Source organism: Salminus brasiliensis, chromosome 21 (genome assembly GCF_030463535.1).
Source record: "Salminus brasiliensis chromosome 21, fSalBra1.hap2, whole genome shotgun sequence".
NCBI classification, from domain to species: domain Eukaryota; kingdom Metazoa; phylum Chordata; class Actinopteri; order Characiformes; family Bryconidae; genus Salminus; species Salminus brasiliensis.
In genome coordinates, this window is record NC_132898.1 from 2277724 (window position 1) to 2292268 (window position 14545).

A 14545-nucleotide genomic window follows, 5' to 3' on the forward strand; every position below is an offset into this window, starting at 1 on the left:
ACCCTGCTTTTTTTTAACTGAAATCCATTGTCGACGGTAACCTGCCTATTTCTATAAAATAGTTTCCAATATATCAGTATTTATGGGTATATTGCCCAGCCCTAAGTTACAGTGAGAACACAGAAATTTTACAAGAAGACTAGGTGTCCACAAACTTCTGACATTTTGGCCTTTGTGGCAGTGTAATGTAAATAACCCATTACTTGTAGTTCTCATTTGTACTTTTAGTACTTGTGTTTTTTTCAGTATGTCCGTGTGACGCTGTGTAACTGTATGTGATGAAACGTTGAATATACATGAAAACATCTTTTTCCACACTTCATCTTGGCTTGACCACGGCTGCTCTTAGGAAATATCAGTGGAAAACATCATGTTCTTGTTGCAATACTGTCCCTGTGGAAGGGATTTCACATCATCACTCTTTTCCTTAACGTTCTCTTATGAACAGAATTAGAGTTCCCTCCCCAGACCTCCAGGGTTCTGGACAGTACTGAACCAATGGGAAAAGGTACTATATGAATCCATCTACAAATGGTGTTACCTTTTAACCAAGCAAGGAACTGTAAACTAAGCATCTAAGGGTTCTTTGGGTTGTCATAGATCTCTCTCTCTCTCTCTTTCTCTCTCTCTCTCTCTCTCTCTCTCTCTATATATATATATATATATATATATATATATATATATATATATCCATCTGCTAAAGGTTTTCCATCAATCCAAAGAACTATTTAACCAAACAAAGAACCATTGAAGATCCTAAATGGCTATTTGAGTTGACTTCTGGATCTATTTAGAACCATCTGCCGAGGATTTCCTACAAATCTGAATAACCTTTGATCAAGCAGAGCAACACTTAAGCATCTGAGTGGTTCTGTCAGTTGTTATGGTTCTGCATACCAGCGTCCACACAATTGTGTCAAACCAATCCAAAGAACCATTTAACCAAGCAGGGAAGGTTTATGGTTCTATATAAAACTAAGAATCCAAAAATTCCAAAAAACTTTTCTAAGAATCCAAAGAACGTCTTAACCAAACATAGAACCAGTTAAGCATCTAAATGGCCCTTTAAGGTGTCATGGTTCTACATGGAAGCATCTATGAAAGGGTTTACACCAATCCAGAGAACCCTTTAACCAAGCAAAGAACCAGTAAATCATCAACTGACTCTTTAGGGTGTCATGGTTCTTTGCAGAACCATCTACAAAATGTTTTTTACCCAGCCAAAGTACCTCCTAACCAAACAAAGAACCAGTTAAGTATCTAAATGCCAATTTACGGTATCATGGTTCTACATAGAAGGATCTACAGAGAAGGGTTCCACCAATCCATAGAACCCTTTAACCAAGCAAAGAACCAGTAAATCATCAGCTGGCTCTTTAGGGTGTCAAAGTTCTTTGTAGAACCATCTACAAAAGGTTTTCCCATGCAAAGCACCAGTTAAGCATCTCAACGGTTCCATGAGATGTCATGGTCATGTTTGCATGTAGAACCATCTACAAAAGAGATTTCCAATCTGAAGAACTCCTCACTATTTAAGCATCTAAATGGTTCTTTGAGTTGTTATGGTTCCACATAGAACCACCTACAGTGGTTTCCAAGCAGCTTAATGATCTGTTATGATGTTTCTATAGAGAAATGTTGGCTTTGTGATAGAACCCTTGAAGAACCTTTTTTAACAATGCAGAACAGACCCCCCCCCCCCTTCCTTCTTTATAGGGGTTACTCACCTCCACCTACGGAACCCTACTGTGTATGTAAAGCAAGGCAAACGTCTGTGTCTGAGCACAAAGCCTAATGTAAAGCTGTTCACCTGTGCATTTGTGTACACTGCAAGACCAGACTTGACGGGACAGTGGCTGAGCGTCCATGAAGGGCTGGTCCGCGAGACAGTTGTCGTCCTTTGTTCGTCTGTGCTGGGCTAGCTTTGATCGCTCGTCATGTTTTGTTCAGCTCGGTGCGTCAGGTTAGCGCAAACACAGCCAGTATCTCTTCAAACGATACCGGCACAAAAAAGAGAGAGGCAGTACTTCTGTATCATGTGGGGCTTGCATGGGTGGAACGTGGGCTAGGTGGGTTCCAGCCTTGTGTATAGTGTACAACCCTGATGGGGCCCATGTTTAACCCATCCTGGTCCAACCCATATGTGGGGCCATCGTGGAACCTGTGGGCAGATCTTTGAGGTTCTCAGTTGGGCTCCCCATACAGGGTTGTCTGGGAGGATTAGGATAAAGGGACACACATGGTTATTGAAGCGATACCATTGAAGTTCTACTTTTGGTTCCATGAAGAACCTTTTTTGTAGTGTTGATGTGTGAGTATGAAGAACCTTTGTAAAGTTTCAAGAACCTTTACAAGTGAAAATAAAGATAAAGGTCCTCCATCGTTCACTGAAACCACAGTGGGGGCGGAGCTCATGCTATATGGCTAACACAACACACCCACATTTAAATCACTGGACTTTTTTTTCTTGGGGGTTCCTTTGCTCGAGAGCAAGTGTAGGCATTTATTATTCTTCTAAATCTTTAGAACCGAATGAATCAGTGGAACATAAGTAGAACTTTGGAGAGTCGAGACATCATAACTTTTAAAATATCAAACATGTTGCAGATCTGAAGCAGATTTTAAAGCCACAGCTCTCTGAGTGGGTAGGACAGCCTTCCGTGGCCTCCATTGCTCAGAGTGGTTCTTGTCAGAGCAGGCGTCTGTTAGCTAGAACGTCAGAACTGACAGTTCCACAACCACAGGTAAATCAGATTAGAATTACGTCTGATTTTAGAAACTGGCACCAAAATCGAGATTTTATATATCTGCTGTGTTATTTAGAGATACACAAAGATCAGATCGGATCAGAATCAGATGAAAGTCAGCATTAAGAGACTCGGATCGGATCGGGACATAAAAAGAACTGCATTCCCTATCTGGAAAAACAGCCGTGACCTAACGGCCAGAGGAGTGGGCCTGGGATCAGAAGGTTGCTGGGTCAATCCCCCAGACTGGCAGTAATCGTTTCTCCCTAAACAGAGGAAAGGCCCCTTAAGCAAGGTTGCCTTGAGCAATTGCATTACTCCCCAGGTTCTGAGGGGGCTGCCCACCACTTCAGGTGGGTGTGTGCCCCTAGTCACTATTATGAGTGTGTGCATGTGTGTATTCACTGCCACAGATGGGTTAAATGTGGAGGCGGAGTTCTTTTAGCCTCAGTCAGTCAGCCACTCACAGTTTGAACAAAGGCAGTTGAGGGTTGAACAAAAAAATAGAGGTTCACAGGCCTAGATATGCTTATTACTGTGTAATATTTACTAACTAGCTGTCTTTATTGTTGGATGCGCTGTATTTTTTTCCAGACAGAGTGCGCACCGGCCCTACGAACACAGTTCAAATCTAAAAGCGCTTATTATTGACGTTTAACGATTAAATTTAACTGACGTGAGTTAAATTCCATTTGAATTTGAGTTTAGCTGGTTTAAAGGGACATTTCTACAGTGCTGAGAAGTCCCCTTACAAGCGCTACCAGTATGAGTGTGTGCATGTGTGTATTCACTGCCACAGATGGGTTAAATGTGGAGTGTTTTTATGTTAAATTCAGTAAATAAACAGAAATCGGGTCTAAATTTGTAGAAAAATACTGTATATTAGTTTTTGCTATGGAGGTCATTTGAACCGGGGTGCCAGAACTTTTGCCTGTGACTGTACAAGTCAAAAATCGCTCTGTTGAATCACACTGAAAATATGTTGTTACACCCTTATTTAAGGACTTATTTTAAGGAATTTAAGGTCCTCAAGGTCAGACCATCCTTTTTTACATGAAAGGCCTGTGGTTTCGACCAGAATGTGATGACGCTCCACACCGACCCGGCAAAGGAAGCAGAGGAGTGAAGGGAGGCTGCATCTCAGCAAACCAAAACGCCTGACTCTTAACATCATCTTCCTCGTCCCTCCAACTGGAGCAAAAGTGCTCTCGCAAGCAACATGTTTACCACAGCGTGGACACGTTCGGGACAGGCCGCCGAGGCTCCACCAAAAATAGAATGGTCCTATTCTGTCCGGCGTTCCAAAGAAGGGTCCAAAGAAATGTGCTTTTTCTCCCGCGTGTTCCGGAACAACTGGTAGTGGCAGGTAGTTTTAGGGGTACTCCATTCATTGGTTCGCATTCCATTCAGGTAAGAAGGGAAAAAATAAGTCGTTGAGTAGAGGATGTTTGTAGCCCGCCGGTATTTTTAGAACATCACTGGGAACCATTTCAACTATTTGGCTATTTTTGACATATTTAGTAGGCTAAACTCGTGGAGCCTGAATTAACACCTGGGCTTGTTCCCCTCAGCCTTTACACACACCCTTATTATTACCATCCTCACAATACTCTCAAAGCTACGTTCCCATGAAGGTAAAATTAACTGCAGGAGGAGAGAAAAACACATTTCCAGTGTTCTGGTTATAAAAGCAGTCTTTGCACAACCGATGGCCTTGATTATGTAAAATCATGCTGTGTGTGTGTGTGTGTGTGTGTGAGTGTGCTGGTCGATATGGAGAGTAAGGGCAATAAACTGATTGAGTTTATTGATGCGCTCGCCAAGTCAAGCTTTAGCTTATCATAAAGTACAGCTCCTTACTGAGAACCCAGACTGGGGTTATATCCCATAGTTCGAGAACAATTTACATTAAAGTGTTTGCTTTTAAAACATAATACCTAACACCTATATATATGTGTGTGTGTGTGTGTGTGTGTGTGTTTTATAAATATATACAGATAAATACAAATAATTCAATCAAATATATATATGTGTGTATATATATATATATATATATATATATATATATATATATATATATATATATATATATATATGAATATGTATTTTTGCTGTCATGCTAAACTCTTGAATCTGCAACTTTACAGAAGAAGGAAAAAACTTTTTGGCTTTCAGTGAAAGTCATGTTGGAGCATTTATATTAGTCTGAAATATATATCATCATGAAATTCTGATAAATTATAAAGGAAAAAATTATATATTCACAGATTCACAAAAAAGTCAGAAATGGAGAAATGGTTTTTACAGACCTGTGACAATATATACACACACATACATCACTGTCACACAAAAAAATCAGTGGAAGTCAATGTAAAAAGTTACAATTAGTTAAATTAATTAGAAAGTTACAATTAATTAAAATTAAAAAAATTAATTACATGAAATTCAGTCATGTTGGAGCATTTCTATTTGTCCATTCATTGTGAAATTCTGATACAATATAAAGAACAACAGACAGATTCATATTATATAAAAAACTAGATTTTAAAGTGACAGTCGCAATGTAATATAAATGTTTATGTAAACATAAACATCTGTAGTTATTGATATGCAGCCAAAGTCAGTCAGCCACTCACAGTTTGAACAAAGGCAGTTGAGGGTTGAACAGAAAAATAGAGGTTCACAGGCCTAGATATGATTATTACTGTGTAATATTTACTAATGTTGGCGATGGCCTCTTCAAGTTGCTGGTAGAGCTTCCTGTATTGTTGGATGCGCTGTATTTTTTCCCAGACAGAGTGCGCACCGGCCCTAGGAACACAGTTCAAATCTAAAAGTGCTTATTATTGACTTGTTTAACGATTAAATTCAGTGAGTTATAGTCCAGAAATTGAGTTTATCTGTTCAAAAGGGACATTTCTACAGATTTCCAGCGCTGAGAAGTCCCCTTTAAAGTGCTACTAGCTGCAATTCTTTCGCGTTTGACTTGAAGGGTCAATTAAATGAAGACGCAGAAATGTCTCGTGCTTCTGTCAATTTTCTATAAATACCCTTGTGAATAATTAGCTTGTTTTAAAGTCGTGCTTGTGCTGAAAGCAGTTTTCACACTAAGACTCGAGTTGCAGCTTCCGATTTCAGAGCTGTTTATTCAAATCGTGTTTCAGTCTCGCTGCACGGTGTCAGACTTGTGTGCTCAAAGAATGGTTGTGGGCTGAAAATCTCGCAAGCATAAACACACACACACACACACACACACATACACACTCATACAGCGGCTCGGCCTGCTGTTTTCATGGCCAAAGAGGCCATCAGGGATGATGTTAAGCAATGCCATGCAGTTCTCCAGCCTGTGTTTTTTTGTGAAAGCTGACTGGCGGATGCTAACATAGTCAGCTGTTTGATATCCATGGAGCTGGCCTTCAAAAAAATCGTCGGAAGTTGCTTACTTTCGTCGTTTCTTATCTCTTGGCTTGAGCGGAGACTGAATGTTAGCTTTAGCATCAGCTCAATGCCGTGTTACTCATACAGTAGCACCACCGACATCCCTGCAAGAAACCAGAGACGACTGCAGAGTCTTCAGGGTCGGGCACAGTCAGTCCGATTCCGTTGGGTACGCTTGCAACATTGAATTGCCTTTAGCCTGGTTCTAAAACCATCTCTCTCTCTCTCTCTCTCTCTCTCTCTCTCTGGCAGCTATGGTGGACACGCAGACGTTTTCCTGGCCCATGGGATTTGGCCTGAGCACCCTGGACCTGGAGGAACTCGATGACAGCTCACACTCTCTGGACATGAAGCCTTTCTCCACGCTGGACTACGCAACGATCTCGGCCGCCGAGTACGAGCCCAGCCCGCCCCAGAGCGAAATGACACACATGATGGACCTGACGCACATGTACAGCTACAGAGCCCAGGAGGCCAACTACAGAGCCCCGGAAGGCAATTACAGAGCGCACGAGAACGGCTATAGGAGCCAGGAGAACAACTACAGGAGCCAGGAGAACAACTATAGAAGTCAAGAGAGCAGCTACAGATGTCAGGAGAACAGCTATAGAACCCAGGAGGACAGCTATAGAACCCAGGAGGACAGCTATAGAACCCAGGAGGACAGCTACAGAATGCAAGAAACCCAAAGTATGCATTAAACTTATGACCTTTTACACTATGACTTATCACTATTATACACTAATATTCTGAGGTATTGGTGGAATGCTGATGATGGTAAAATTGCAGCAAATCCCCCAAAAATATGCTTTATTTGGGGACTAGTTTGCTGAAAAACCTCAAACTACATGTAATTCACCATTAATGGTTTAAAAAAATATACATTTTAGGCCGAACTGTTCTCAGAACTCTGGTAGAACAGGGTCTCAGTGTCTCACAACTATAGAAGTCAAGAGAACAGCTACAGATGTCAGGAGAACAGCTATAGAACCCAAGAGAACAGCTATAGAACCCAGGTGGACAGCTATATAACCCAGGAGAACAGCTATAGAACCCAGGAGAACAGCTATAGAACCCAGGAGGACAGCTATAGAACCCAGGAGAACAGCTATATAACCCAGGTGGACAGCTATATAACCCAGGAGAACAGCTATAGAACCCAGGAGGACAGCTATAGAACCCAGGAGAACAGCTATATAACCCAGGAGAACAGCTATAGAACCCAGGAGGACAGCTATAGAACCCAGGAGGACAGCTATAGAACCCAGGAGGACAGCTATAGAACCCAGGAGAACAGCTATAGAACCCAGGAGAACAGCTATAGAACCCAGGAGAACAGCTACAGAATGCAAGAAACCCAAAGTATGCATTAAACTTATGACCTAAAGGCCAGTGTTGCTGACAGCCCATAAAAGTGAATAACCACCAATTAGCACCATGCACACGAAACTATGCTAATTGGTGGTTCCTGGCTTCCAGCCATTGTTAGCCATGTTAGCTTATATGGTTGAACCTCCGGCTAAAAGAAAAATCGGAATAACTGAGGGGTAAATAGTCACCCAGAGCAGGTTGGTGTGAGGTGATGCATGGTAGACCAACTTCAGCTCTATCTAAAACCACCACTGAACCTACACTAGTATTCTGAGGTTTTGGTGGAACGCTGATGATGGTAAAATAGCAGCAGATCCCCCAAAAATATGCTTTCCTTGCTAAAAACCTCAGACTACATGTAATTCAGCACCATTAATGATTTAAAATATATACATTTTAGGCCGAACTCTTCTCAGAACTCTGGTAGAACAGTGTCTCAGGCATCAGGCAGCGTCTTCATCACCATTAGGTGAAGAACTTTCTGTGAGGAGGTTTTATTATTAGAGCTTCAGACGTCTGCTTCCCTTCTCCTCCACTGTAGAACTCCAGCTCTGACTGGAGACTGGTTTTCACACCAAACCCACCAAACCCCACTCTGAATGTCTTTGGTCATGTCTCACCAAGTGCTAAGAGTACGTTGGGCTTTGTTATGCACAGAGCTGGTTTGTGGGACATGATTTAGGCCCAGACTTAGTTCAGCATGTGGAACTGACATATAAAGCCGTGCATTTTTGAAGTGTGGGCTTAGATTTGACCTAGTTTTCAGTAGCGAATCGTATCCTTATCATATCCAGAGCTCAGTTTTTTTTACACCATTTAAAAAACTGCCTTTTATATTATGTATATCTGTCTTCTTTATATTCGGATAATGAAACTGGTCTAAAATTTTATATAAAATAAAATATGAAGAAAATATTACATTAAATTGCAATATACAGTCATCTTTTCAGACAGATGTTTTTAAGGCGGCTACAAAATGCTACAAAAAAATTTCTTAAGTTTATGATTCAGTATGAATATGCGTTTATTTTGCAGGGTTTTTAACTAATTCAGCTTTTTTTTTTTTTTGAGTGTTATTTACAAGAACGAATGTACACTTAATACCAATGAATCCTTAGAAGTTATCAAAGTTATAACAATAGCAAAAAGCAAAGTAAGAAAATAAGAAATAACAAAAATATGATTTTGTTTTAAATAGTATTTTGCTCAAGTGGAGCTCATTAAAACAGGCAGATGAATTCTAGCAGAAGTGCAGATCCCAAACATATACTTTATCCTTTAAATGTGTTACGATTTACTAGGATTTTTATTTGATGTTTTTTGGGAGAGATATTTTACATTGAAATAATTGCAATAAAAAAATATATTACAAAAACATCAGGTTTAAACCTGTTAATATAAAAATAGTAAACTGAATGTTAATAGTAGTATCAGTATGTACTTTACTTTACCTTAATGTGCAAAATGTTGGGCACCTCTGTTGAAATGATGTAATTATAGTGCAGTGTAGGTCTATGTATGTGTATAAATCACTTGTTTTATTAATTATTAATAAATAAGTTCCCGTTTTCTGCAGACAGAATTCTGCACCCTCAAAAGTACAATTACTGCTTATTTACTGTATCACATATTGTGTTTTGCAACAGAAAATGCAATTTGAGAAAAACATATGTATATATTTTGCACTATGTTAAATTCTAGATTGTAATATTTGAAATGTTGTATAAAATCTGCATACGTTTATGACCTGTAACGTTCATTTGTTTTTACATATTTGACCAGGGGTGCCCACATCGATGCATATGACCATGTACATATACAATTCTGTCCTTACATTAGAATATTCTAGACTGGCAACTGTAATACCTCTGCTTTTAAGGGTTAATGCCCAACAAACCTCACGTTTTAGCACATATTCACCCATTAATTTGCACTTTCTCACAATGCCGAGCTGCTGTTAGGGCTTTAATGCAGTGTTTTTATTTTCATTCCATCCAGGTTCAATCAAACTTGAGCCCGAGTCTCCTCCACAGTACGGCGAACACAGCGCGTCCTTCTCCAAACTGCAAGAAGACTCCTCCGCCCCCGTTTTAAACATCGAGTGCCGAGTGTGTGGGGACAAGGCCTCTGGCTTTCACTACGGTGTCCATGCCTGCGAAGGCTGCAAGGTACAGTTAAATACCACTTCCTGAAATATCACTTGTTTTAATGCTGTTGTGGGCAAGCTACACACACCACACTTCCTTATATACCCCCCCACCCCACCCCCGCCTGGGGACGTCTGAGGACATCGGGCTTTTCAGAAAGCTTTTAATGAGCAGATGAGCGTGTTTCCTTTGTCGGGTTGCAGTGAGTTAACGTAGTAAATAGAGGCTGGATTCTTCGCGAAAACCGTAAATCTGGGCCTGGTTTCCCAAAAGCATCTGAACCCTTTCGAGCCGGAACCATCATGGAGTGTTTACTGGACATTCTGACCTACAAACGAAATAATTAGCACTTAGCATGTAGCTTTCGTTCTATATCATATTTGACACATCTGGAATTTATTGCTCACAGCTGGGTGCAGCTGTTTTTAAATCTCATTATTTAAAAACAGAAATTAAATTAAATAAAAAAAAATAAAAAGTTGACTTTTATTATGTAAAGTTAATTGATAATTGTCCAAACCTCCAAAAAACATGGTTCAGTTTGATCCCACCCAACACCACCTCCTCAGACCAAATATTAGCCCATTAGTGGCACCTTGGACAAAAGTATTGGGACACCTACTCATATTCATTGTTTCTTTTGAAATCAAGGCTATTAAAAAGAGCTGATCCTGCTATTGTTGGAGTAACTGTCTCTACTGTCCAGTAAAGAAGGCTTTCTGCTAGATTTTGTTTAAGGAGCATTGCTGTGAGGATTTGATTGCATTCAGCGACAAGAGTGTTGGTGACGTCAGGTCAGGTCAATGCTGGGGGGCTTTATACCTCTCTAGCCCACGCCTGGCTTTAGGTTCATGTCTATCTGTTCACCTATTCTAGTGTGTGTGAATTTGCAGGGGTGTCCACAAACATTTGGCGGTGTTGCGTATTTTGGGTGCGAAGCTGTATTTCTCTGAAGCCGAGGAGCTGCCCATGCTAGACTGTGAGTGTGCTGCTCCAGAGTTTTATTATGGGTCTAGGTACGACACCCTGTCTCCTATACACTCGAGCGCTCTAACCACAGAAGAGCACCGAATGCCCAAACACACTCCTTCCCGTCATTCAGATAATTTAAGCAGAGGTTTCAATTCACACTCAGACATGTAGATGAGGTCAAAAGGTGTCTGGCTATCTTTCCTCCGTCTGTCACATGAACCACAAAACCCCTTACAAGTTTCCACACAGAGAAATATGTAGGGGCAGAAAGAGAGAGAGAGAGAGAGAGAGAGAGAGAGAGGTGTCTGAATAAGAATAATCATGTGAGTGGGCGACCCAGACTTCTCAGATATATTTCCATCCCTCGTGCTCTAGACTCTGAGCTTCTCGAAGTTAGTGGGCGTGTGTGTGGGTGGGTGGTTTTTCATGAAACACCTCAGAGGAATCGTTTTGGTGAAAAATGAAATTGACACCCTTCACTCAACCTTAACCCCCCCCCCCCATACCCCCCACCCCCTTACCTCAGCTCTTTATTTAACACTGTGCTACAAGGTAAATGAAGCCCTCCAGCTAATCAGGCAGATCACACATACAGTATTAAACAGCCTGTGAGCCGCCGGTGGGCCGAAAGTGTGATTACACACTCTTCTGTGACCAGAGTGTAACAGCCCCCAAGAGTTTATACAGAAGACCCTGTAGTTACTGAGTAGCACAGCTCAGTGTGGGATGAGGATGGGAGTGGTGAGGGGTTAACTGAGGTGAACAGACTGTGAGTATTATTATTATTATTAGCGACGTCCGCGATCAAACCCGAGTCTCTAAATGCTAAATAGCAGCCGGTCCCAGTCCGATCTTCATGTGTGTATGAATAATAATCCAGCTCCACAGTTTAGATCAGACGAGCTGCTGATTAATCTGATCAGTAAAATCCTTTATTTTAGACTCAGTTTCTATAATCAGACTTTCTGGACTGACTGATTTAGTTGAATCAAAACTTAAAATTCTTAAAATGATGTTTTATAGTGTTTAATATCTTCTAATCCAGTCTGACTCTCCTCCCTGACCAATCGGCTCCCAGCTTCTTTACAACGCTGCAGTCTGATCACTTCCTGTGTGTGTATAGTGGTACACACTCTGGATTGCTATCTGTGGTTGTTGGTCTACTGGTGTGTAATAACTGGTGATAGTGGGTGACTGTGCTGTGTGTGTGATTGGGGTTTCTATAGCATGCATGTTTGTGTGTGTGTGTATTAGCATTAGCATTAGCCTCCATTCGGCTCTGAATGGGCTCTTCAGCTCTGGTTTAATAAAACCACCCAGAACCATCCATCTGCTTCAGCACTGCACTAGCTGGTCTAGTCCCTGTAGAGAAGAAGTACTGCCAATAGAATAATAGGACTCTCTGGAGCAGATAAACATCATGGCCCTATTGGCACCATGCTGCCTACTGCCAGGCGTGGGCTAGTAGAGGGGGGGATAAAGCCCCCAGCATTGAGGAGCTGTGGAGCAGTAGAAGAACTGTGTTCTGTACCTTTACGTTGAGTTGGGGAGTTCGGGATGATGAGGTGAGGTAGTGATCATCATCCAACATCCTGACCTCCCTAACACTCTTTTTGCTGAATGCAATCAAATCCTCACAGCTATGCTTCTCCGAAATCTAGTAGAAAGCCTTCTTCCCTGGACAGTAGAGACAGTTACTCCAACAAAAATAGGATCAGCTCTTTTTAATAGCTTTGATGTTAGAAGAAACTGTGAACGAGCAAGTGTCCCAATACTTTTGTCACTTTTAATGCCGTCAAGGTTCTTCATTAAAAAGCCTCAAACAACCATTTAAAGCATTAAAAAGGAAAGATCCCAAAAAGTGAAATGCTAAACAAACCCCCCCCCAGCCCCCCACTACCCCCACCCCCGTGTTCAGTGTGGAACGTCTTATTTCCTAGAACTGGAAGATTGAAATGAATGGAATTTTTCTATTGACACTACAAACTGCACCCAGGCCTGAACTACCCGGGTCTTCACTGTCCCATCAAATAACAATGCCTGAAGCCAAGTTCAGCCAAGCAGGTTAACACATTCATACTTGAATTGTTCTAAAACACAAAAGCCTTTTTTTGGGCGGAGTGCTAATGATAGCCCTCCAACATCCTATTTCTATTCATAGTCTAAAATCCTTCTAAAATTAACAATAAAGCGATGGGACAAGGGGGTTCTTTAGGGGGACTAAAAAAAACACATTAAAAACATCCTCTCAGTTTTGCCATGTTAGGCTGTTACTGTAAGCCCGACCAGACCTGGCCTTAGTGCCTGAGCATTTCTCACACATGAAGGAACATTAATATTAATATGAAGTGTGGGCGTGTATCGCCATGTGACAATAAATAATGTGTAATATCACGATTACAGCAGAAACAATGGGCCAGAATCCAATATTTTCAGTAAATATTACCCTAATATAAGATGTGGAAACATTCTGCTGTTCTAAAGGGTTCTACTGTGGTTCTGTAGTAAAAGACCTGGTTCCAAATACAACTATAACGACTCAAAGAAAGATTCGGGTTCTTGCAAGGTTCTTGGCCTGGTCAGATTGATGGAAACCCTTTGGTAGATGCATTCAGCCATAACATTAAAACCACTGGCAGGAGAAGTGAAGGTTGAACACCGATGATCTGGTTTCTGGGGGGCACATGTCAAAGGCTGGGGTCTACATATATACTGTAGGTGACGCAGAAGCTAAAGCAGGAATTGTGATGTTCTAGACAACTGGGTCAGAACATCTCCAAAACATCAGACAGGTCCTGCGGTTGGTGCTCTTGGTGTGCAGTGGTCAGTACCTTCCAAAAGTGCTCCAAGGAAGGACGACCGTTGACCTAGCGCCAGAGTCAGGGGCACCCATAGATTACCGATGCTCCTGAAGGCCCCAACTCACAACCTACTTAGGACTTATTTAAAGGTGCCTACGTTAGTCTTGGTGCCGGATACCACAGTCCATGCTGGCCAGGCTGCTGTCCGGTTTCCTGAAGACTCCAGGTTGAGAAGAAATAGAACCTCTATTAGGATCAACCTTCTGGCCAAAGTCCAGTCTAGGCAACGCTGTTGTGTCTTAATGGTGTATTATATAGATAAGCCTCGTCTATCGTGAGGTCTTGGGTTATCTTTGGGTGAATAATGACTTTGCAGTTCACTTAGGTGTTGTAACCGAATGAGCGCTGGGTGCTAAGCTCGGCTTGTGGGCTCAAACCATATGCAAAATGATAGTTTGGCAGGCGCGAGCGAGTGGCAGGGTTCTGATATAAATCTTGGTTCTCGTTTTTAGTCTTGCTGCCGCTGTTCTCGACTGATACTTTAGAGGAACTGCTGAATGTGTTGAAGGTGTTGAGCTGAAGAGTCTGCTATTATTAACAAATCTGATCTGATCTGTTCTGGTCTCGTGAGTCACAAGTAGTTTGGCTTCAGAGCGCTGGCAGTGCAGATGCAGATGTACACGTGAATCCACAGCTGTAATGATTGCTAGCTTAACGTGAATTACGTAAAAAATAAAAAAAACACTGATGATCTGGTTTCCGGGGGCACCTGTCAAAGGCTGGGGTCTATATATATTGTAGGCGAGGGTCTGGGGTCTACATATATACATATATACTGCAGATGCAGATGTACACGTGAATCCACAGCTGTTACGATTGCTAGCTTAAAATCTTTTAATCTACGATAAGCTGGCAGTGAGGAATTACTCACTCAAGAGTCTGTATGGTGATAATGCATATTTGGATATTAGAAAAAATGCATGGAACTACTCTTTAAGGCCTTTTAAGGCTCTTTTAGATTTTTACGAACTTTTGACGTTTTGAAAAACGAACTCAGAATATATTC

The 14545-nt window shown here is 41.4% G+C and overlaps 1 protein-coding gene across 1 annotated transcript in view; it reads left to right on the forward strand.

The window, feature by feature from the left end:
- pparg (peroxisome proliferator-activated receptor gamma) overlaps window positions 1-14545 on the forward strand; it is a 51534-nt gene that overhangs the window by 18425 nt on the left and 18564 nt on the right. The window contains exons 2-3 of the mRNA XM_072666502.1: window positions 6441-6878; window positions 9558-9727. Of these exons, the coding sequence (XP_072522603.1) occupies window positions 6443-6878; window positions 9558-9727 (606 nt within the window). The 5' untranslated portion in view covers window positions 6441-6442. The remainder of the gene's footprint in view (window positions 1-6440; window positions 6879-9557; window positions 9728-14545) is intronic.